Source organism: Vulpes vulpes, chromosome 16 (genome assembly GCF_048418805.1).
Source record: "Vulpes vulpes isolate BD-2025 chromosome 16, VulVul3, whole genome shotgun sequence".
In the NCBI taxonomy this organism is placed as follows: Eukaryota; Metazoa; Chordata; class Mammalia; order Carnivora; family Canidae; genus Vulpes; species Vulpes vulpes.
The window spans coordinates 76,750,494-76,776,143 of NC_132795.1; the positions used below are offsets into that span (position 1 = coordinate 76,750,494).

The following is a 25,650-nucleotide window of genomic DNA, read 5'->3' on the forward strand; positions in this document are numbered from 1 at the left end:
GTGTGGGCGTTATCTGTGTTCACAGCAGTGGGTTTCCGAGGCCTGCTTTTAATTCTCGGTGAAATAAATAAGTACTGCATGATCATAGGGCATTAGAATTGTGGGGTCAGAGAGACGCCAGGTGGGCTGATAATCAGGTGGATTTATAATTTGGCTTCCAAAAGGATTGACTTACAGGACTTCTTTGACTTAAAAATAATTCACCCAAGTGGCATCTTGGCATCTGAAGTATTTCCTATCCTTTATCTCGTTTCGCTTTCACACAGTCTCTGGAAAGCAGTGAGGGACACGGCTTGGATAGAACCTTCTATGTCCCTGAGGGGCAGGCGGCCCAGGGCACGAGGGTTGTTTGCAGGGGCTCTGTTGTCACGGTGGACACTGCAGGTGGTCACCACCCGGGCCTCCTGGCTCCAGTGCCAGGATCAGGACCCAAGCACGCTGTCAAGCTCGTTACTCTGATGAGTAAACGAGAGGCAGGTGGCTGGCTTGCTGTCCGTCCATTCCTTCCTGTGTGCAGTCCGCTGAGCACTTCCTGTGTGCTGGGTCTGTGCCACGTCCCGGAGAAACAGGAACACACGATTCCTTCCCTTCAGGATCTCATGGGATTCTTCTACTGGGAGCCCTTCCAGGCTTCTAGAGCTCTCCATATCCCCTTGGAGGGAGAAGTCCCCAACGGGTTTGTGCTGTGCAGGTTAGAGGCTTGGGGTGTGAAATACCTGTGACAGCTGAGTCTGTGACCAGTTCTTTCTGTCTTTCCTGGCCTGTTGGCAGCGAACATAAGTCACCAGCGAGGTGTGTTCTCAAACTTGGCATGTGTCCCAAGGGAGATAAATTGCCGAGGATCAAGAACAAGGCCGTGGGTTTCTCAGCCCTGTGGAGCTCCTGCCTGGCCCAGGGCTCCTAGGGCCCCATCTCCTGGAGCATCAGTGCGCCCCCACCCCACCCCACCCCTGGGTGACGGATGGGCCCTCTGCGAGTCCAGCACTGCGGGGGAGCGCCCCCCAAGCTCATTTCTTCCTGTCACTGCCTGCATGTGCGCACACACCTGCACACCCTGAATACACGGAGCCCTAAGCCCCAGGTATCTGATGTCTTCCTACCGTGAGGTGCTTTGGAACTTTTGCAGCAAGAGCACCCAGCTGCTCTTCTCTCCCTGTTTCCTGCCTGCACGTTGGCCCTGAGGACACACCTGTCCCTGCACTTCCAAGTGTGCTGACCGCAGGAGGCTCTCCTCTGCATCACCTTCCTTCCTTCCTTTTTTTGACCTTCTGGTTCTGTCTTGCTGCTCTTTTCTTCCTTCCCATACTTCTGCACTGGTCTCACTCACCCCAGTTTCCAGGTCTTCCCAGCAGGGTGGCGTGTGCACATATGTACCGGCGTGCCTGCCGTCCTTTCTCTGATTGTGGCTCTTGCATGTGACCCGTCCTCCTCCCACCATTCTCTGATACCTTCGAGTCCTTGGTGGCCCCAGCTGAGGGTCACGCAGCTGTCCCCGCCCCTCACTGAACCTCCTAGTTCCAGGACACTTCCCCACCTCTTCACCTTTGTCTGTCGCCCGTGTGCCTCTGAGTCTCTTCCTGGGAACCACGAGTCTGCTCTCAGTGTAGGCCCACCATGTCTTCAGCATTTGCAGGAGAAAAGTGGGTGCAGTGACCTGCACCCTTCAGGAGGAGCCGGCAGACATAGAGGTGATGTGACCACATTCACGAATACATCTGCTTGTACTATAAATCTGGGGAGGCGTGGGCACAGTTGTTGTCAGTAAACCTGGAGATCTTGTACTGGGACAAGACCCTGAGTGATCGCCCATGGCTCTCAAGCAGGGTCAGTGAGATTCTGGCCCGATGGAAGGGTCAGCCTCTCTCTGCCTCACTGTGAAGGCGAGTGATCCTGAGTGCGTGTGCCTGTGCGCAGGCATGCCTCATGCCTCTACATTTGGGATCAAGTCCATGTCTACATCTATGTCCATGTCTAGCTTTATCCCCTCCACCTTGCCCCCCACAGGGGCCTTCATTAGCCAGTCCCCGGTGAGCCAAGGATAGATTCTTTGCTGCATGCTCTGCACTCCCTGATTCCCACATTCAAATGCAAGAGTACTTTCTCCCCGGCCCACGGGGTCTCTGGTGATGGTCTCGCCAGTTTTGAGAGGGACCTGGTTCATGTGTCTGCTCCACTAGAGATGTAGATGGAGAGTGAGTGGCTCTGTGGAGGGCCACAAGAGACCCAGAAAGGTGGGCCAATGCTGACCACCCCTCGCTTCTGTGTCTCGTCCACCCCACAGCTCTGTGACATGAGGTGGGATGGGCATGGCATCTTTGTTTGCCAGATAAGGAATCTGAAGCCCCAAGAAGTCAGGAAACTTCCAAGACCTCACAGGTGTTTGGTGGCAGACCCAGGCCTGCAGATCAAACTGCCTGGACTCCTTTTCCCCATCCTTCCGCATCCTTCCCCATCCTTCTTACACCTTCTCTTTACTCTTTTTAAATAATCCATAAATGGCAGCACTGCTGGTAGAAGCCCTGGGCTCTGAATTCACACTCGTGGGCATCGAAGCCTGCCTCTGTTACTTATTAGCCTACAGGCAAGCTTCTTTCTCTCATTGTGCCTTAATGTCCCCATCTGTAAACTCAGACTAACGATGGCACCTACCACACGGGGTGCTGGTAAGGTTTAACTGTGATGATGATGATGTCACCTGGCTTGTGGGCAGTACCTATACCTTCATGTCCTTAGTGGTCACTGCTCTGTATTAGCAGTCTTCACCACAATTATTGCTTGTCCCAACTGACAGCCTACGGTTTCCACAGCTGTGCTGGGTTTTCAGGGCGTTTATAGAATCTGTCCACCATCACGCTGCTGAAAGACAGCCTAGGTGCGGCCTCCATGCACAAAGAAGCATTGAAAAACCCACAGTGATACCTCACTAACAGCCAGAACGTGAGGTGCAGATTGAGCGCCGTGTGCCATGAGAGTGTGAATGAAGCCCACAGCCCCAGAGTGATGCTGCCCAGGGGAGCGGGGCCTGGCCTCTCAAGGTCCAATAGCGAGACGGAGAATGAGTTATAAGGGCATCAGGCCCCAAGGCCCTGGGAGGGTCTCTGCACCTAGCTTCTCAGGGCAGCTTTCAGAGCCAGGCTCTGACCTGCCACCTTCAGTGGCCATATCTTCTGGGTGTGAATGAGCTTGCCAGTGACCCTGTGTTTTGCCATCCCTGCAGGTGGGCTCCCAGCGGTTCAGCGTCAACATGCCTCACAAGTTTGGTATTCACAACTACAAGGTCCCCACCTTCTGCGACCACTGTGGGTCCTTGCTCTGGGGCCTCCTACGGCAGGGTTTGCAGTGCAAAGGTAAGGAAGGTGCTCTGTGCCCTGCCCTAGTCCCTCCCCCCCCCCCCACCACATACTCTCACATCCCTTTGGTCTCCCTGTAGCCTTTTAAAAAAATTCTTTGTTCTCAGAGCCTCCCAAGTAAATTCCAGGTTTGGCCAGGGGACTGAGCATAAGCCCTTGTTACATGCTGCTTAGTTACTCCATGGATTTGTTAAGCAGTCTCCGTGCAGAGAGCGACCAAGGAAACTCCGTAGAGGGAATGCTGAGGAATGTGTGCTTCTCCCATCTTTAAGACCATGAGGAAGCTGGGAGGCATGAGATGAGTCTATAAAAATGTAGAAATATTTTAAGGAAAAATACATTGGATCAGAAGGGAAGACATATTTCTGGAGTTAGGACCTGAAATGAGTAATGGCTAACTTTCTGTGACGATCTGTGGTTCCGAGCTTATTCTGGAAAGGAGTAAGGTACTTTCCTAAATGCTAGGATGCTCTTACATCTTATTGATCCCTCACAGGCCCATTATGTAGGTAGTATTATTCCCATGACCCCGAGGCTCAGAGACCAAGTGACTTGTTCATGTCACGCTGCTTATTGACCCTTGAGTTCTCAAGTTCCTTCTTCTCTTTCCTGCCCATGAATTGCCTTCTGCTCAGATGAGATGGGTAACAGCACATGGTTATATGGAAAGGCAGAAACATGCTGTGGGGGCCTGACTGGAGTGCTTAGTTCCATGAGCTGGTCCAGCTGGCATACAGAGTTGGACGTCCACAAACTGTTGGGCCGGAATATTGCATGGCTTTGTACCGAATGTATTATTAATAAATTCCCATTGTGGAAAAATTAGAAAGAGAGATGAAGTATAAAAAAGGAATATGAGACCGAGAACAGATTGGTCATTGAAGGGATCCCAATGAGAAATTATGACGATTAGGAATAATGTTTGCAGCTGTAGAGGGAATACAGAGAGGAAGAATAACTAAATTGAAGAGTAATCTATTGGATGTGTGACCACATCCACCTGGGAGGATGGTGACACCATTCGCTGAGAGAGCAAATTCAAGAGGGAATGCAGGTCAGAGGCAAAGATGGTGGAGCTGATTAAGGGCCATGTTAACCCCGAGGTGCCTGTGGGAAATCTACAGGGAGCTGTCCAACTGTTGGGAATTCTCACTGAAATTCTGAGGGAAGTCTACATTGAGTGTTCAGACTTGGGATTTGTCAATGTAGTGGTTAAAGGTATAGAAGGTAGTAATTGAAGCTGGAAAGTCAGTGTCATCCCCAGAAGTGCCTTGTGTGTGAAGAGAGGAGGTAACACCCTGAGATTTGGGGGAGGAAGGTGACTGGCATTCAACGACAAGCCTACAGAGGCAGTTGAAGAACCTCAGAGGTGGGAGGAGAAGTCTTGAGGAATGGCAGTGTAGAAGTCAAGAGTAAAGAGTATTTAAAAAACGTTTAAAGGAAGTGATAAGTGGTGCCAGATGCTTCCAAGAGGCCACTCAAGGTAAGAAGTGGAACATGGGGTTGGATTTAACTATTAGGAGGTCACTAGCGACCTCGGTAGGAGTCATCTTGGTGGGATGGAAGCCTGGGTGTGGAGGCTGAAGCCAGAATGGAAGATGAAGTATCCTCTCAGAATGTTTTCTGTAATGAGGGAAAAGACTATGAAAAAGGAGAAATTAGTGAGCCAAGGGGGAGCAGAGTGGGCCTTGGGGAGAAAGATGGATACCCCTCCCGGCTGGAAGGAAAGCCTGGAGACCAGGCCTGGACATGGATACATTACCTATGTTAGGGATGGGAGGTGAGGGGACTAGATGACCCCTTAAGTTCTGAGTTGTTGAGGGCATTGCAAGGAATTCCCTTGTCTTCTGAACCCGGACATCCCTTTTGAAGTCGAAGTAAGAGGGTGTGGAAGCCATGAGGGGGTGGAGGTTGGAAACGGCTGTGCAGGCAACTGAGAGTGTCCTGACTTGGGACAGAAGGAAGTGCTGGCTGTGGACACATCTGCTGTCCCGGGTGAGCTGCCCAGACTTTCAGACCTCCCCGTCCAGTATTCTGGTGCACAATCCTGACACAAAAAAAGCAGGGCCTGCCCAAAATCCTTTTTGACACTAAGTGACATTAAAACAATGGAAGAGGAAGAAATAAATGGATCAGGGCCCAATGAATGAGTGTTGTTAGCAAACGTTGATGCATTTGGGAAGGGTTGAGTGGGGCTGCCGGGAAGCACAGAGCCTGCTTTGGATGGGACTCCAATGTCTGGTGTTCAGTAAATATATTAATGATTGATCTATCTAGGGAGTCTAAATGCAGATAGTGTCATTTCATAAATATTGACATCTTAAGAAAGCAGCCCAGACGCCCAGATGTTGCTGCCAGGACTATGGGGGCCCTGGATGACCCTGGAAGAAGGCAGGGTCCAGGGGTGTGTACTCAGCTGTTTTGGCAGGCAGCACTCCTCATGGCTGCTCAAGCAAGAGCGGGGGAGAATGAGGCTACCTGTTCCCAGGAGCCCGGGGCAGCGGGAGGGAGGCAGGCCCACAGACTGCGAGGCCAAGAGTCCCAGCACACGCTCACAGATCTCTCTCCTGTTCATCTGATATGATGGTGAACTCACCTCCCCTTGCTCCTTTCCTACTCCTGCTACCTACCTCCCCACCCCGCCACCCTCAATTAGCAGACTGTTTTTTTTAGAGCAGCTATAAGATCTACAGCAAAATTGCGAGAAACGTATGGACATTTTCCATATACCGCCCCACCCCCACGTGCTCACAGCCTCCCCACTGTCAATGAGCCCCCCACCAAGTGGTACGATTGTTACAGCTGCTGAACCTACAGTGGCACGTCATTACCCAGTGTCTTTAGTTTACATTAGGGTTCACTCTTGGTATTGGACATTCTGTGGGTTTTGACAAATGTATGATGACAGGAATCCGCCCTCCTAGTACCCTACAGAATGCTTTCCCTGCCCCAGGTTTGCAGTGTTTCCTTCTCTCTCTCTGTTTTTTGTTTTTTTTTTTTTAAGATTTATTTATTTATTCATGAGGGGCAGGGGGCAGAGACACAGGCAGAGGGAGAAGTAGGCTCTCCGCAGGGAGCCCAATGTGAGACTTGATCCCAGATCCTGGGATCATGACCTGGACCGCAGGCAGCTACCCAACTGCTGAGCCACTCAGGCGTCCCTGAGGTTCTCAACCTCAGGGGTTTGCCCCTGCAGACCCCTTACCCTATGGAGAGGGAGATGGTCGCAAGAGGCCAACAGGGGCCCCCTCTTGCCTGGGTCTGAGTCTAGTTCTGCTGCTATGATTACTAAGAAAAAGAAACCAAGAATTAGAGACCTGCCCAGGGTCCTGGAACATGTTCATGTGGAGCTGGCACTAAGGTCCCTGACTCTGATCTGTGCTCCATGCCCTCTCCTAACTCCAGAAGCCTCTATCAGGTTCCTGCCTTTGCTGGAACATGCCACCTTGATCCCCAAGGCTGGGGCCCTGGTCCCCTGGTCCGTGGCTTCAGCTTTGTTGCCCATCTCACTCCTGGGAATCAGGTCACATACTTTCAATGGAACAGTTTTCTTGAGACCTTGGATCTACAGGAAAGGATCCATGAGACTATCTTGGCAAGTCTAGCTACCTAGACTTGGGGGGTCAAGGGTTGTGTGTGTACCCCTCTGTCGGCCAGGGAGAAGGTATGCCATCACCCCATTTTACTGGAAGGGTATGGAGAACTGGAGAGACTGTACAATGTGCACAAGGGTGGATGCAGCCAGGGATGTGTGGGGACCGTCCTATGTCCTCTGGGCTGCCGCCTCCCTGCCCATGGCCTGGAGGCACCGGACCCTGGGAGGATGCTCACAGATAGTCGTTGGGTAACCCAGCTCCTAAGTCAGGAGTAGAAAAACACTGGTGCCAAGTGAACAGACAAAATACTTCATTCCTGTCTTTTTTCTTAGGATTAAGGTGCCCGCAGAGTCAGAGTCTCTCTCCAGACTCATTTGTAGGTCTGCCTGAGCACCCCAACCACTGTTAGACCAGAAACTGGCTTCAAACACCCAGATACCAGCATCCATCACTAAGCCCCTGAGGCATTTGAATCATTTCCGTTCTTCACTTCACTTTAACCACACCACTTCCTCACCGGACCTCACCTGCACCGTGAACCTCTCTAGGCCCTTTTGTACCTGTGTTTTATTTTTCTCTTGACACATGAAGTCAGTCTCCCTGGAGGGAAAGATACCCAAGGCCTTAGGATTTTTTTCTTCTCTAATGAAGGTGAGCGGTTCTCACTCACCTTCTAGCCCACCCCCTCCTTCTTTTCCACCCATGATCTCACACTCCCATCTCCAGCACAGCTGCCCTAAAGTCATCTGCACCGAGGGACAAGTTAGCAGAAGGCCAGATCTATCTACACAGCTCACAGCATGAACTGTAGGGACCTGAGGAAGCCCTGCTTTCTTTCTCATGCCTATGTGATGGGGTGGGGAAAGAGGGGGGAGGCGCGGCCTACGCCTACCTCTCTGCTCTGATTGCAGCTCTGTTCCCAGCTAGGAATGAAGGCACACTGGAGAAGGGTCTGGCCTAGAGGTTCCCAAAGAGTCCTCTCCCTAGCCCCCTGCCTTTCTTTGAGATCCCATCTTAATAACTGCTGTGATCTGAGGCTGCTTTCCTGGTCTAAGGGGATGAGGAATGTGTCCTTTTGTTTGAGGACCAAGGACTTAGGGAGCTGTGGCCCATCGGGGTCACAGGCTAAGAGTCTGGGAAGCTGTTCTGGTCTTGGTTCCATTATTGCCTGGCTGGACAGTTGCAGGGAGGTCACTCTGGCTTGGTGACCTGGGCTTGCTTCTAATCTCAGCTGCCCTTCTGTCTTCTGAGGACTATAATGAAATAATGAACTGAGTGATCTTAGTTGCATACTATGTGCAGTGGCTGTGGAAAGCCAGGAACAGAAAAGAAAAGTTTTCTTCCCTTTCTTTACTTCCTTCCTTCTTCTGTCCATCTGTCCCTCCCTCCTCTCTTCCTGCCTTCTCCCTCCTTCCCTCCCCCCCCCTTTTTTTTAAAGTGTTTTGGACATTTAAAACACTTTAAACACACAGAAAGGGATTTTTATTCTCATCACTTCTGAAAACGTTAGTCCTTTATTATTTTTCTAACAACTAGACTCCTTGTAACTTCAAGTTTTGTTTGTATTTTTAGAATGAAAAGAAAGAACACTAGTAATATGTATATAATTCTTACCCTCAAAGATTCTATCAAGACTCAAGTATCTCTATGTGAAAGATACTAAAATCCTTTATATTTTCTTTCTACTTCCATGCCTAGACTTAACTGCTATGGGTCCTTCCATGGTAATTGTGTGTATGTTTGCTGCATGGATACCTAAACTCACTTGCTTGCTCACTCACTCGGTATTAGGTATCTATTTCTGCATTACAAATTATCTCAAAACCTGGTGCCTTGAAACAACCAGGGATATCTCAGAGTCTGTCTCTAAATGCAACTCAGCTGAGTGCTTCTTGCTTGGGGTCTCTCAAGAGCTTGTAGACAGACCGACATCTGGGACTCTGGTCTCATCTGAAGGCTCGACTGGAAGATCATTCCTTCCAGTCTTGCTCATGAGGCTGTTGGAGCCCCAGGTCCTGACTGGCTGTTGGCCGGGCTGGACACGTCAGCTGTTTGCCACATGAGCATCTGTGTAGGGCAGCTCACAGCATGGCAGCTGGCTTCCTTCAGCACAAGCAAGCAAGAAAGTAAGAGAGGATGCCCGAAACAGAAGCCACAGTCTTTTGTGTCTTAATGGGAAAAATGACATCCTACCACTTTTGACATTGTCTGCTCATGAGAACAGATAACTACATCTGGCACACAATTGGAAGGAATGACATGAAGGCATGGATGTCAGGAAGTGGAGATCATTGGGAGCCACCTTAGAAGCTACCTGTGCTCCCCTCACATACACTCATGCACCCCTACAAACATACACACTCGATCACCTTCTCTATGAGGGCTATTCTGACCACCCTTTTAAAAACTGAAGCTCTCACCTCTTACCTTGCATCGCCTTCCTCTGCTTGCTTTTTCTTTATGAAACTGACCATCATCTAATATTGTAAATTACTTATTTATAAGTACTATATTTCCACCCTTCAGAATATAAGGATCCATAGGATCCATGAGGGTTTTTTCCATCCATATTGCTGTTTCCCCAGCATCTGCAACAGTGCTTGACACATTGACATTTAATAAATATTTTTATTTAAATCCTCTATGCATCATTATGTAATTTTCTCCCCCCCCCATATGTCTTAGGGTATTTCCAAGTCACTATATTAAGTCTACTTTATTCTTTTTAATGGCTGCCTAATATTCCATATTATGAACATTCCATACATCATTTCAACATTGCCCTCTTGATGGACACTTGTTTATGCATCCTCACTATTTCATGCTGCTTCAAATATCCTCATACTTGTATCTTCATGTGTCTGTATGAATAGTTATGGAAGAAAGGCCCCTAGAAGTCCTGCAATAACGTTAAGCCCTGGTCTTTTTGTGGTTGGATCATAGAAGGAGTTAATCACATAAGGGGACTTTTGTTTATTTATTTGTTTTTAAATGAAGTTGCATTAACTATTTTCCCTTTTGCCTTGGCACTGAATTTTACATGATTGGAAAATGCTTTTGTAGGGAGTTTAGGATTTCAGACGCCTCCTACCTACTGGGTTCTGGCCTGATAGTTGCCATCATGCTGCCTATGTTCAGATACTCTCCTCAGAGTTAGTGTTCATTTAAAAGCATGGCACCCTGCTTTGTGCAAGGCATCATGGAGAACTTGGAGATAGAGCATTACTGTAGCTTTCTAGGAACTTCCACTTTACTTGGGTAGTAAACATTAACAAGTTGAATAATAGACTTAGTCAAACAGCCAGTCAAAAATAAGTGGGAGCAATTCATGGGCAAGAGAGGCCGTCAGGACAGGCTTTGGGGAGAGATGGTGCTCCAGCTACATCATGAGGGAAGAACAGGACATGAAGACCATGGAGGCAAAAGGGAAGACATTTTAAGTAGATGACAAGTTGAGGGCATGGAAGGAAGAAGCAGTTGAGTACTCAGCAATGAAATGCTACAGGAGTCTGCTTGGTTGGTTTGGATTCCTCTGCAGTAACACCGGGCAATGCCTGGGGGGCCATGCTCTCAAGGTTGGTGGAGTTTTCATCCAAAGAATGTTGGGCAGCCCACAGTTGGCCTGTCAGTTTCTGGAAAGCTTTGAATGATGGTCCCAGTGTGATCAGGACTCCCAAATCTCTGGCTGGTGACATAGGGTATCCAGTGTCTGCCCGGGACTCTACAGTATGTCACCCCTGCCCCTGCCAACTTGTATTATACAGTTATACAGTTTCCTATTGGCAATTATTTGTCCTCTGTCTCCGAGCATGGCATGGCCGACTGTAACCTGCCATGACATCAAACTGATGCCCTGGCTCATGCTCAAGGGTCAGATAACTCTAACATAGAGAGATTTCTGCGAGATACACAGGCCTGCCTCTCTGCTCAGGTGTGGCTTTGTCATTGTTCTCAAGTCATCTACTTGCTCTGAAAAAATTCCCAAAGCCTGACCTGCCTCATCTCTCCAAAGGCTGGTAGAATGGATGATAGGAAATGTAGGTCGGTGTGCTGCAGTGCCACCCAGAATGGAGTGGGAGCTCAACAAACATGAGTAACTGGGTGGTGGTAGAGTGATGATTCTCCTTTTAAAAGAGCCCCAGCAAGCCTGCCTGGTTTCTTCCCAGCATGAATTACACCGGTGAAACCACTGGAAATGAACAGGGAAGACTTCAAGGGCTAGGATTGGCAGCCCAGGGCTAATGGTCCTTGGCCTTGGTGTTTACCAGCAGTACAGAGGTGGGGGAGGACAGTTTGGGTGGTTTGTTTGGCCCCTATTTCTGTGGGTGAACCTCAGGTTTCTTTTGGTTCCCGCCAGCACATCCACTTTCTTTTACTGATCTGTACCCTCTGGGTGTCAGGCCCCAGCCTCCGGGGGACCCATTATGGCTGCCTGAATGATCTCAAGCTCCCCTTCCTCAGCCAGCTTTGTCCTCATGTTTCCAGACATTTCAAAGCACTTTCAAAGACACTATCTCATGCTGTCCATTTTAACTGACACAACATTGGGATTTTTAAAAAACTTATCAAGAAAACTATATGGCTCTCCCAGGGAAATAATAGAATTTTTGAAAATAGAAAGAAAAATCTTTGAGGGGGGAAAAAAACCTCAGAGTTTTAAAAGTAAAAAACGAAGTCCCCTAAGACCGCTTCTGTCCTGCTGTCCAGCCAACCCACATTGTTTGGTTAGGACAGGCTGGTTTAGCACTTTAACAGCAGGGGGCGCCAGAGGCTACATTATGTAGATCCGTTGCCCTTGCTGAGAAATTCTTTCACTTTGGTTGCTTTATTCTTGTCCTTTCTGTCACCTCATGAAGAAGCATGAAGAACGCATTCATGGGGCTGGTGGGCAGGAGTAGGTAAGGTGAGCCTAGTGTCAAAGGGTAGCTGCTGCTATGGGGCGTGGAACTGGGAATTTTGAGCAGAGTGCTGGGAGTACTTGGTGGGCCTGAGGATTTCCAGGCATCACTAGTAATAATTCAGAGAATCAAGTCAGTGCCAGGGACCGGCTGTGGTGGAGCTGCCTTACGTGTTTATATTGCCTGAGAAAGGCCCCTCCCACTAGTACCCCTACACTGCACCCTCATCTTTGGGTGTATGGACATCTTGAGCTCCATAGCTCAGCTGAGCCTTCCAAGGCTGAGTTGAGGTGGAGAGTGGTCTGTGCTGTCTGTCCCTCCTTCCGGGCCAGTGACCAGACCATGGATTTCTCTGCTTGGTTTCATTCGGAAAGTTTTGTGTGCGTGCAAACATGCGTGTGTGTGTGTGTGTTTTAATGTACTTGAATTTTTAGAGAAGTTTTAGGTTTGCAGCAAAATTGAGGGCAGGGTACAGAGATTTCCCATATATCCCCACCTCACACACACAGTCTCCCACACTATCTGCATCCCCCACAAGAACAGTACGTTTATTATAGTCCGTGGACTTACACTGACCCATTGTTATCACTTGGTTTACATTAGGGTTCTCTCGTGATGTTGTACGTCCCATGATTTTGGAGAAATGTATAATGCCCCGTATTCACCATTATAGTGTCATACAGAATAATTTCACTGCCCTAAAAATCCTCTGTGCTCTGTTGCTCCCCGTCCCCCAACCACTGGCAACTACTGGGCCTCTTACAGTTTCTATGGTTTTTCTTTCCCAGAACATTGTATGGCTCGAATCATACAAAATGGAGGCTTTTCAGATTGGCTTCTTTCACTTAGCAATATGCATTTAAGGTTCTTTCATGTCTCTTCATAGTTCAACAGATGATTTCTATCTAGTGCTGAATAATTATTTCATTGTCTGGATGTAGCATAGTATATTCATTCACCTGCTAATGGTCAAATTATTTGTTTCCAAGTTTTGGTGATTATGAATAGAAGAGGTGCTGTGGACCTCCACATGTAGGTTTTCACATGAACATAAGTTTCCAAATCATTTGGGTAAATATCAGGAGTATGAGGGCTAGACTATGTGGTAGAGTATGGAAGAAACTGCCAAACTCTTCCAAAGTGGCTGTACCATTATGCATTCCCACCAGCAATGAATGAGAGAGTTCCTGTTGCTTCATACATATCCTCACCAGCATTTGGTGTCAGTGTTTTGGATTTGGGCTATTCTTAGAAGTGTGTAGCAGTATCTTCATTGTCATTTTAATTTGCACTTCCCTCATGACATATAATGTTGAGCATTTTCTCCTACGCTTGGATGCCATCTGTATATCTTTGGCGAAGTTTCTGCTTAGGCTTTTTGCCCATATTTGAATTGGATTGTTCATTTTCTTATTGTTGAGGCTTAAGAATTCTTTTTTTTCTTAAGATTTTATTTATTTATTCATGAGAAATACAGAGAATGAGAAGCAGAGACTTAGGCAGAGGGAGAAGCAGGCTCCCTGTGAGGAGTCTGTTATGGGACTCGAGCCTGGGATCGCAGGATCATGCCCTGAGCTGAAGGCAGACGCTCAACCACTGAGCCATCCAGGTGTCCTGAGGTTTAAGAATTCTTTTAATGTTTTGGATAACAGTCCTTTATCAGATGTGTCCTTTGCAAATAGTTTCTCTCAGTCTATGGCTTATCTTCTCATTCTCTTGACAATGTCTTTTAGGGAGCAGAAGTCTTTAATTTTAATGAAATCCAGCTTATCAGTTCTTTCTTTCAAATCGTGCCTTTGGGGTTGTACTTTAAAAGTCATCACCATACCTAAGGTCACCTAGATTTTCTTCTATCTTCGAGGAGTTTCAGAGTTTTGAGTTTTATTTTTAGGTCTGTGAACCATTAGTTTTTGTGAAGAGTGTAAAGTCTTTGTCTAGATTTGTTTTTGTGTATGTGGATGTCTAGATGTTTAGTACCATTTGTTGGAAAAAAAATATCTTTGCCCCCTTGTATTTCCTTTGCTCTTCTGTTAAAGATCAGTTGTATAACTGTGGGGATCTCTTTCTGGCTCTCTATTCTGTTCCAGTGATCTATTTGTCTACTCTTTCACCAATATACACTGTCTTAATTATTGTACCTTTAGATTAAGTCTTAAAGTCATGTAGTCTCAATCCTTGAACTTTGCTCTTCTCAATATTGTATTGGCTCTTCTGGGTCTTTGCCTCTCCATATAAACTTTAGACTCAGTTTATCAATATCCACAAAATAACTTCATGGGATTTTTATTGAGAATGCCTTGAGAAGGCACTGAGATTTCCTACTCATGAACATGGACTATATCTCCATTTATTTAGTTCTTGTTTGATTTCTTTCATCAGAGTTTCATAGTTTTACTCATATTGACTTTGTACATGTTTTGTTAGATTCATACCTAAGTATTTCATTTTTTAGGTGCTAATATAAATATTATGTTATAAATTTCAAATTCCACTTGATCATTGATGGTATATATGAAAATGATTGAGCTTTGTAGCTTAGCCTTGTATCCTGCATCCTTGTTATAATTGCTTATTAGTTTCAGAAAATTTCTGTAAATTCTCTGGGATTTTCTACATAGACAACCATGTCATCTGTGAATAAAGGGAGTTTTATTTCTTCTTTTCAGTCAGTATATCTTTTATCTCCTTTTCTTGTCTTATTGCATTATCTAGTACTTCCAATACAATATTGAAAAGGGCTAGTGAGAGGGGATATTGTTGCCTTGTACTTAAAACTAGAAAGCTTCTAGTTTTTCCATGGGGAAGTATGATATTAGTTGTAGTTTTGTTGTAGATAGTCTTTATTAAGTTGAGAAATTTTTTCTGTATTTCTTGGTTGCTAAGAGATTTGATCATGAGTGGGTCTTGGATTTTGCCAAATGCTTTTTCTGCATCAGTAGGATTATGTGATTTTTTTTTCTTCTTTAGCTTATTGCTCTGAAGGATTACATTAATTGATTTTCAAATGTTGAACTAGTTTTGAATACCTGAAATAAATCCTACTTGTTTATGGCTTATATTTCTTTTTATGCATTATTGGATTCAATTTGCTAGTATGTTGAAGATTTTTACATCTATATTCATGAGAGATGTTGGGCTGTAGTTGTCTTTTCTTATAATGTCCCTTCTGTTTTCATCTTCTAGAAAATATTGTAGAGAATTGCTATAATTTCTAGTTTAAATGGTAAAATTCACTAGTCAACCCATCTGGGCCTGGTGCTGTTTTGGGAAATTATTAATTATTGACTTGATTGGTTTAATAGATATTGACCTTTTACATTATGTATTTATTTTGTGAGTTTTAGTAGTTTGTGTCTTTCAAGAATGGTTTTGAGGGATGCTTTGGTGGCTTGGCAGTTCAGTGTCTGCCTTTGGCTCAGGGCGTGATCCTGGAGTACCGGGACTGAGTCCCACATCAGGCTCCATTCATGGAGCCTGCTTCTCCCTCTGCCTCTCTCTCTCTCTGTGTCTCTCATGAATAAATAAATAAAATCTTTTAAAAAAAAGAATGGTTTTGAGGTATACTGCTAACTATGAGAAGTTGTGTTTTTATTTTCAGTCAGTTCAAAATATTTCTAAATTTCTCTTGAGAGTTCCTTTTTTTACCCAGGTGTTATTTATTAGTGTGTTATTTAATTTCCAAGCATTTGAATATTTTCTAACCATTTTCCTGTTTTTGATCACTAATTCCACTGTGGTCTGAGAGCAGACATTGTATGATGTTTTTTAAATTATTTTAAATTTGGTAACGTTTGTTTTATGGCTAAGAATGTGGTCTTGATAAATGTTCATGTAAGCTTGAGAAATATGTGTATTTTGCTGTTGTTGAATGAAGTAGTTGCTAGATATAGTAATCAGTTATATTTAGTTCATTGATAATGCTGTGACTTTGACTATGTCTTTATTGATTTTCTGCATTCTGGATCTGTCCGTTTCTGATAGAGGAATGTTAAAATCTTTAACCACAATAGTAGATTCATCTATTTCTCCTTGCAGTTCTGTTTTTGCATCACATATTTTGATACTCTGCTGCTAGGTGCATGCACATTAAAGATTTAATATCTTCTTTGAGAATTGAGCCCTTTGCTATCTCTGATAACTTTCCTTACTCTAAAGTCTGCTCTGTCTATAATAATACATAGCTACAGCTGCTTTCTTTTAATTAGTGTTAGCACAGTATATATTTCTCCATGGGTTTAATTCTAATCTACATGTGTCTTGTATCTAAAGTATGTTTTTTCTAGATTAAATATAATTGGGTCTATCCTGTTTTTTGATCCACTCTGACAATCTCTTTTAAGTGATGTACAGTTGACCCTTGAACAGCACAGGTTTGAGTTGCATAGGTCCACTTATGTGTGGATTTTTTTTTTTTTTAACAGTACTGTGAATGTATTTTTCTTAGTATTTTCTCAATAACATTTTCTTTTCTCTGGCTTTGTTGAAAGAATATAGCATATAGTACATTTTATATACAAAATATGTTTCATGAACTGTTTATATTATCTGTAAGGCTTCCAGTCTACAGAAGGCCCTTAGTAGTTAATGGGCGTAGTTTCGAGGAAGTTAAAGTTTTATTTGGATTTTTGGCTATGCAGAGGGTCAACACGCCTAACCCCTGTGTTTTCAGTGGTCAACTGTATTTAGCCCATTGACATTTAAAATGATTATTGATATAGTTGGACTAATAACTACCATTTTTTTTCCTGTTTTCCATTTGATACCCTTGTTCTGTGTTCCTATTTTCATTTTCCACTTTTTTCTACTTTTTATATTTTCAGTTGAATATTTCATATGATTCCATTTTCTCTCCTTTTTTAGCATACTAGTTACTCCTCTCTTTTTTTTTTTTTTATGTTTGTGGTTGCCCTAGAGTTTACAATATACATTTATAATGAATCCAAATCAAGTAACATTCAGAATGGTCTATAGGTAATGCAAGTACATTATCATAACAAAATAATCATAATTTTTCCCATTCCTTGTATCATGCTATCATTCACTTACCCATAAGCACACATACCTATATACATATAAGTGTGCATACTTAAATATATCGTTGCTATTGTTTTGAGAAACTGTTGTGAGATCAATGAAAATTAAGGAAAATAAAAGCTTTTATTCTTTCTCCAATAGTCTTTCTTTATGTAGATCTGAGTTCCTGACTGATAGTTTTCCTTCTCCCTGAAGAGCTGCTTTTAATATTTCTTGTGATACAAGTCTACCATCAATGAATTCCCTCAGTTTTTATTTGTCTGAAGGAGTCTTTATTTCTTCCTCACTTTTGAAGAATAATTTCACAGGGTCCAGAATTCTATGTTGGTGGGGGGTTTTCTCAATACTTTAAATATTTCACTCTGTTATCTTCTTGCTTGCATGGTTTCTGGGGATGAGTCAGATGCACTTCTTATCTTTGCTCCTCTGTAGGTCAAGGTGTTATTTCCTTCTGGCTTCTTTCATGATTATTTTCATTTATCTTTGGTTTTTTTGAAGTTTGTGTATGATAGGCCTAGGTGAAGTGTGTTATTGTGTTTTGTCTTTGTCATATATCCTGCTTGGTATTCTCCGAGCTTGCTGGATCTGTGGTTTGGTGTCTGACATTAATTTGAGGATATTCTCAGTCATTTTTGCTTTAATATTTCTTCTATTTCTCTGTCTTCTTCTTCTGGTGTTTCCATCACACACATGATACCCACAGTTCTTAGTCTGTTTCTTTAGTCTTTTCTTTCTCTTTGCTTCTCTGTTTTGGAAGTTTCTATTGATATATCCTCAAACTCAGAGAATATTTCCTCACCTGTGTCATTCTACCAATGGGACCAGCAATGGCATTCTTCATTTCAGTTACAATGTTTTGGATCTCTAGAATTTCCTTCTGATTCTTAGAATTTACATTTCTCTGCTTACATGGTGCATTGTTCTTACATGCTATCTACTTTATTGATGAGAGCCCTTAGTATATTAAACACAGCTGTTTTAAATTCTTGGTCTGAGAGGCTCCTGGGAGGCTCAGTCAGTTGAGCATCTGACTCTTAGTCTGAACTCAGCTCATGATCTCAGGATTGTGAGATCAAGCCCCACATCAAGCTCTATGCTTAGTGCAGAGTCTGCCTCTCCCTCCCCTTTCCCCTCTGCCCCCTCTTTCTGTCTCACAAATAAATTCTTTAAAAAGTAAATTAAAATAAATTTTTAAAACAGATAAATAAATTCCTGGTCTGATAATTCCAATATTCCTGCCCTGTTTCAATCTGGTTCTGATGCTTGTTCTGTCTCTTCAACCTGTGTGTGTTTGCCTTTTAGAATGTCTTTGAACTTTTTCTTGATAGCTGGGCATGATGTACTGGGTAAAAGGAATTGCAGGAAATAGGCCTTTAGTAATGTGTTGGTGAATGTGGGGGAGAGGGAAAACATTCTAGAGTCTTATGATTGGATCTCAGTCTTTCCATGAACCTGTGCCTCTGAACTATAAGCTTTTAAGTGTTACTCAAGGGGCTTTTTCCTCCCCACTTAGGTGGGACAGAATGACTGGAGTGGGCTGGAGTTGGGTACTTTTCTTCTTCCACATGGAAAGCTAGCTAGAAGGAACTGGGTTGGGTATTTCCCTTCTCCCACATGGAAAGCTAAACAGGCTAGAGTAGGGTATTTTCCTACCCCTAGGGTCAGGTAGGATCTGATAAAACTACAATAGTTTAGGCTGTGGTAAAATAGTTTCTCCTAAAAGCAGGCCTTGTTAAGAACTGAGTATTCAGTGGTTCCTTTTCCCCTCCCCCTGGCAGAAGCTTAAGGTAATATTTCCCCAATGTTCACTGTGAGAACCTGGTCAAACTCCTAGAAGCAAAATGGACAAAGTTGTGAGGACCCCCTCTAATTGGGTCTGCCCAGGGTTTGGACTCAGCCTTGTCCACTTTGAGACTCCCATGTTTTGCCAATTTCAGTTCCAATTCCCCTGCCCTGGTGCTGATTCCCACAGGGGTTGCTGCTGGGGAGTTTCTGCCTAGTGAGTTGTGCTTCATGGTAGCTGCCTGTCTGTCTTGATCATTTTGGTGGCAGCAGTGTGCCCTGTGACCTTACTTCTCTGGTAGACCTGAGAAGAGTTTTTGATTTTTCAATTTGTTCAGCTTCGTACTTGTAAGGACCGAATGACATTGTCTTAGTGCCTTACATGCTAGACTGAAAACCAGTTGATGTTTTTCACTTTTGATATCCTATACTGACAACTAAGTGGTTGGGGGGGTGGGGGAGAAGACTTTGAAGCATGACTTTTGTTCCTTTGAAATTGGATTTTTGATTTGAAAGGAACATTGGAGGTCACTTCGTTCAATGTCCTCATGTTGGGATCAGCATCTCAGTAGGCTCTACTGTGCACACTTCTCTCTTGCTAATACTCCCACATTTTAGCAAAGTAGTAGCATGCACTGTATATATGCAACCCATTTGTGCTCAGGATCCAAATGGGCTTTCTCCAAATAAACCAGTTAAGTTCTTTTATAGTCAGTGTTCTGCTCCCTAGAAGGAAATATAATGTGATATTTATCCATAAACAGTGGTTGTCTCCGGACGGTGGTTTGATGGATGCTTTTAGTTCTGTGTGATGAGATGATGGGTAGTTTTTATTTTTTTCTGCATTTTCCAAATTCTATCAAATGAACATGTATTATTTGTACAATTAAAAAACAAAACAAAACAAATAAAATTAATTAATTAAAAAAATAAAACAAGGTAACATTTTCAGTCATGAACATTGGAAGTCTCCTCTCCATGTCTCCTTACAGTTTGCAAGATGAATGTTCACCGGCGCTGTGAGACCAATGTGGCCCCCAACTGTGGAGTGGACGCCAGAGGAATTGCCAAGGTTTTGGCTGATCTAGGCGTCACTCCAGACAAAATCACCAACAGTGGCCAGAGGAGGAAAAAGGTAACTGCCTATTTGGTGGTGTCTTGGGGCTCTTCGTGCTGGCTTCCCAAGAGCCCCCCGGGAGTGAGGTTCTGAGATCCCTGGGTTTGAGACTGTACTCAAAACAGCATATGCTTAAAGGGAAGAAAAAAAGTGGTCAAGCAGGTGACATTAAAGTCTCCTTTTGTTCCAGAAGTAGGGGGAAAACAAAGCAAATAGCAGATCTCAAGTGTCCTGTTCCTCAGGGGAACCTAATCTCTGAGATGAGGACTTTGGAGTTCTCTCTAGAAAAAGCACAGTTCTAGAAAAGGAAGTAGGTGTATCTGCATCCAGAACTAGCACGAAAGCAATGTTAGTGTTTGAACTTTGCCCCTGGGATCACCGTAATGAGGATACATGGATGAAGAGTTGGGACCACATTCTTTCCTAGGGAGCAGGCCAAGAAGATTTGTCGTAGTGCTGGCACTCAGCCACCTAGGGGATATTGTTAATGCCCCACCACATGAAACATCTGGGCCTTTCTTTGGAGACCCAAAGTCTCCATGTCTCCATAGATCCATGTCTCTATCCATGTGACATTCTGAATGTCAGTAGGAAGAGGTCCATTGGCTAAGATGTTATTTTGGTAAGCCAGGGCCCGCAGATGTAACTAGAGCTAAAGGCATCCATAGCATTTCGTTTGAAGGTCCTCCTTGGCCTTGGCTTCCAGCCTAGAAAAATATAAGAGTCTTCCAAAAAGTAAGTTATGAGAAAATCGGAACCATGTTAACTGGGCAAGAAATCCTGGTGGGGGTCGGGGGTGGGCAGTGACCCTCGTTTCCTAGTTTCAGGCATTCTGCACTTACCAGAAAAGCAAGTCTGTCTTGGGGTACTCTAGAATTTTGACTCCTAAATATTCTCCCTAGATCCTGCCCTGAAATATCTTCTGAAGAACTCTGTTTCCCTTCTCCTTTTAGAACTGTCCACCTTTTCCCTGGTGCATCTCAGGAGAGCTCTTTCCCCTGAATAGGGAGGTTTGGATTGTCTCCATCTCTTTAAACTCCTCTCTCTACCTTCCCAATAAGCAAAACTGTTTTGCAAGGGTTGGAAAAACAGAATTCTCTCTTTCTGGTTGGAGTTAGCTATGAGATTTTGTGCTTCTGGTGGCTCTTAGCTCTGTAAATCCCAATAGTAGAAACAGGGCTTTAGTTATTGACCCAAGACATTGCAATTGTAAGCAGAATGTCAGCACCCAAGAATGCTAGGCCCCCACCAAAGAGGCAGGTTAAACAAACACCCTGTGATGACAGTGTTGGACACACACATTTATGAGCTCTAGGGAGAGGCCTTTTCAGGAGAGATGGCTTTATTCCTTGCTAGAAGTAAATTGAGACAGAATCATTATTGTCATGAAACATTTAAGAGAAAATGCAATACACACCTGCCCTCTCCCTCCGACTTACATGGGCCATAATGCCAATAAGCAGACATCATCTGTCTGTTTTAGATTTGGGGGAACCTGGGGGTAAGAGGCCAACATGGAGAAATTCAAGAGACAGAGTTAAAGACTAAAGGATTCTGATATTTTTATTGATGTATTGCTTCTGGTGCAAAAGCTGGAAAAAGCAACATGACCCAAGTAGTAGCTCAACTTCATGTGCGAGGAAGGGAAAGAAGTACCGTTGGTCAGAAAAGCTAAAAGGGCTTCTTTGCAAGAATGTTAGGCTTCCTAGGGTGTTGTCTTCATGTTGCCCCTTGCAGACAAGATCAAGAGTAAAATAAAGCAAAACTGTTCATGACCCACTTAGTCCAAACCTCTGATTTTAGTGGGAATTTAAGATGGGTGTGCCAGCATCTGTGCCAGGAAATAGGCTTCCCTGGGGGGTGCTCTATTAAAATTTGCCAACCAATATCAATACATCTAAAAATATGTATTGAGCTTCTACTAAAGGTATCATTTTGTGCAAGGCACCAGGAGCAACACAAATACTGGATAGTCTTACCTTCAAAGAGACTATAGTCTACCTGAGAGCCCCACACAGTATCCACATGCAGATGCCATTAACTAAATACAGCTGAACAAGATGATGGATAAGTGCCCAACAGGTGTTAGAAACAAGTGTTGAGTTGCTTTGGGTGCGGTAATTTACGTTGCTTGCATAGGTGAGGGAGGTTTTTATGGAAGGGGGACAGTTGTGCTTTGCTTAGACAGGCTGGTTGTGGTTGGATAGAATGAAAATGAAACAAACTGCAGTCTCTCTCTCTCTCTCTTTAATTTTTGTTCCAGTTAGTTAACATTCAGTGTAATATTAGATTCTGGCATATGATATAGAGACTCGCCGCTTCCATATAGCACCCGGTACAGTCCCCCTTTAACTGTCAAATGAAAGCGGAGTCTGCTTTCAGAATATCAGTTCAGCAGGTGCTGCTTCGCAGCCTGGACCCCTCCTCCAGCCCTTGCTCCACACAGCAGCCCCATGCTTCTGGTATCAGGGAAGCTCCCACCTCCCTTCTCACATCTTCCCTCTTTCTCTCCCTCTCTCTAGCTCATTGCCGGCGCCGAGTCCCCGCAGCCCACTTCTGGAAGCTCGCCATCTGAGGAAGATCGATCCAAGTCAGCCCCCACCTCCCCTTGTGACCAGGGTGAGACCCTCAGATCTGCTTTCCTCTGAGCAATGTCATCGGGAGCACAGAGGAGGTTGAGGCCTCTCTACCCAAGAATGGCCTTGTTAGCCAGAACGACGGCCCAGGAAGGGCTTCAGACACCCTCTCCTTACTCCTTAGCTGCTCTTTCTCTCTGCAAGGCTGTCTTGAGGGAGAGACTCTTAAATAGCTATCAAACCCTGACCAGGCCCCAGGGCAAGAGAGAAAGAGCAGGTGATGATGTGGTTCTTTCTTTACCCTCGCCTCTTTCCAGGGTTCCAAGTATAGGAAAGTGCCCCACAGCCTGCTCCCATACCTGTCATTCCATCCACTGTGCCACTCAGCTGCGTGCCACCACTCCCTTCCTTCCTTCCTGACTCTGATCATCACCCCAAAACCTGAGAGCAGGGCAAGGGTTTGGGGAGGGGGTCGCCTCCTGCTGTGGCCTATGGACAAGCAGGGACAGGAGCTCAGAGCCCAAGAACAGACTAAGAAGAGGGAGGAAGCCAGCTCTAGGCCTGACCCCTTCCTAAAGCTCAGCTGAGGATGTGCCCTTCTTTCTTATAAGAATATGCTTAATGTAGTCAAAGTTACTGAATTCCGCAGGCATTCCAGAATGCTGAGGGGAGACCAGCACACAAAACCTTCCACTCTGATGACCAGATGTCCCTGGAGAGGGATGTGTGCTGCTTTTGCAGAGCAGGGATAACATAACCATTATTGCATGCATGACAGGAGTGCCCCTTTGTGTTCAGTATCTAAATCTTATGCTCACACCAACTCTGTCTCGCTGCTCCATCCCTGTCCCTGTGTCACAGGGTGGGAATGGAAGATCAGAAAGTCTAAAAGTTCTGTCCATAGGCCTGGAACTAAGTCAGTGATGAGGGCGAGACCTTACCCCTTCTGGCTTCGGGAGCCCAATCTCCGAATCAGCACCGTCAGACCCTCCCAGAGGGTCATTGTGGTGACCCACTTCAGCTTACCCAGGAGTAAACAAAATAGCTGCAAGGCCACAGAGTAATTGGCCTGAGTCCCTCTTCTTACTGCTCTGATTAGATTTCTTCTCTGCCTCATTGCAAAAAAGATTTGACCCGTTCATAATCCAAATGGTGTGATGCTGGGTCCTCCAAACTTGCAGGTATCATCCTGGAATCCACATGAGTGTTTTCATGTGTCCCTTTGTAGTGCTGAGTCTTCCTTTGAGAACTTCAAGGAGACAGCATTATATGGTAGACACCCCAGTGAGAGTGAGGTAGAATGTAGCTTCTAGGCCTGGCTCCTGCCTGGCATGCTGCCCAGACCTATTACCTGTGTGTCTCTGCTCAGCACACACACCAGTATTAGCCAGCAGTGGTGTGGGCATAGATAGACGCAAAGGCCCTCTTAGCAAGACACAGAATTGGTACAGCACCAAGATAATACACCGATTCTCTTCCTTCCCTTGTAAGAATACACAGAATGACTTTTTCTTCAAGCTTTGGAATCCCTAAACGCCCAAGTTCTGTTTTCCCAAATCCATTTAATAGTTTGCCTTGGAAACTGAGACTTTTAGCTGTTTGCTGAGACTAGAGTTTATACTCCATAGGGAATGAGTGATAGGAAATGGCTGAATTGGCAAGGGGAGAGCCTTGGACTCAGGAGCCTTCCTTACCCCTTCCTCCCCTCTGCCCCAGCAGATCTAAGAAAGATCTCCCTTCCTGGAGCGAGCTCTTATGGGCCTCCGTCCTTCTGAAAAGAAGCTGAAGATCTCTTTATGTCAAGCAGCACCTGATTCTGATTCCCAAGGGTTAATGGATTGTGTTCCCCTTCTAGCATCCCAGTATTCATGAGCATCTCTTAAAATTGGATTATGCTTGTGGTGCCCAGTTCTGCGTTGAGGCATGTGTGTCTTGGTGAATGAATAGCTAACAATAGAGCTTGCTCAAACAGGAAAGGTCGAGGGTCATCCAGTGTTATCACCGCCAGGTAGTTTAGGTCACATGCTCTGCAGGGGCACAAGACTGCCCCGTGGTTGTGAAATAGTACCGAGGAATCCCTGCCCCGTCTGAGATAAATTTGCAACATGTCACTCTCGGGAACTCATCTTGAGTTAATGATAAGCTCGTGGCTCATCTTGTTCAAGAACCTTGTGGGAGATGGGTATTAAAATAAATGCAACAATAGGGCCAAGTAAAATCCTTTAGAAGTTAAAGGCTTCCCAGTCTTTCGAAAGGCTTCTATACAGTTACATGACCAATGATTACCATGATGACTATTCTTGATGAGTCATTGTTCTGCTTTTCAAAGGGAACTCAAAGGGTGCCTGTTGTCTTTGAGACTCTGCAGGGTTCCAGAGAAGGCCAGCATTCCTGCACTACACCTAGAATAACAGAACAAGCCACTAGCCAAAGGGGGCTTTTAGAGAGAGGGCCGTGGGTTTCTGTGTAATCTGAAGGTGTTGGCCGGTGGGAGCTGTGTCCTCCTCTTCTTTGCATACTCAGACCCTGCCGTATGTTAGGTGCCAATGGAAGCATGTAGAGCAAATGACGGACCGTGTGAAGGCCCACGCCGGATCTGTTGCTATGAAGAATCCAAAGCAGGCTGAGACCTCATGGTGGGGGTTGGGGGGGCGGTCTGAGTGCTGAGTCCTAGTGGGAAGGGATCTTGAGGGTATGCACTAATGTGAGATCTTGTCACCCTTGGCCCTAGAAATAAAAGAACTTGAAAACAACATCCGGAAGGCCTTGTCCTTTGACAACCGAGGGGAGGAGCACAGGGCTGCAGCATGCGGTGATGGCCAGCTGGCGAGCCCCGGCGAGAATGGCGAAGTGCGGCAGGGCCAGGCCAAGCGCCTGGGTCTGGATGAGTTCACCTTCATCAAGGTGCTGGGCAAAGGCAGCTTTGGCAAGGTCTGTGGCGTGCGTGGGTACAACCGCTGACTTTCTCTGCCCCGTGGCGTTGCCTCATCTGTCTGATCTAAGATTAAGCTGTGAGCATTTCAGCCTGGTCTTGTCGTGGCTTCCTTCCTTGTTCGGTGGAAAAGGCCTGCAGCCACGCAGGTGGGAGCCTGGGATCTGCTGCTAATTAGCTGAAGGACTTCAAGGTAGTCACTTCAATTCTTTGGGACTCCAGTGTTCTCATTTGCCAAATTGGGACACAGGCATCAAGTGAGGTCTTGGGTTAAAAAAAAAAAAAAAGAAAGCCCTTGGGAAAGTTTAAATTGCTTTATGTATGCTTGGTATCCCGTTATCTGTGATAGTAGCACTTTATTTCTT

At 45.1% G+C, this 25,650-nt stretch overlaps 1 protein-coding gene across 2 annotated transcripts in view; it reads left to right on the plus strand.

Moving 5' to 3' along the window:
* PRKCE (protein kinase C epsilon) overlaps positions 1 to 25,650 on the plus strand; it is a 485,623-nt gene that overhangs the window by 310,497 nt on the left and 149,476 nt on the right. For both annotated transcript variants that reach the window (XM_072741205.1, XM_025992586.2), the window contains exons 6-9: positions 3,218 to 3,347; positions 19,653 to 19,795; positions 22,300 to 22,396; positions 25,085 to 25,284. In XM_072741205.1, coding sequence (XP_072597306.1) covers positions 3,218 to 3,347; positions 19,653 to 19,795; positions 22,300 to 22,396; positions 25,085 to 25,284 — 570 coding nt within the window. The remainder of the gene's footprint in view (positions 1 to 3,217; positions 3,348 to 19,652; positions 19,796 to 22,299; positions 22,397 to 25,084; positions 25,285 to 25,650) is intronic.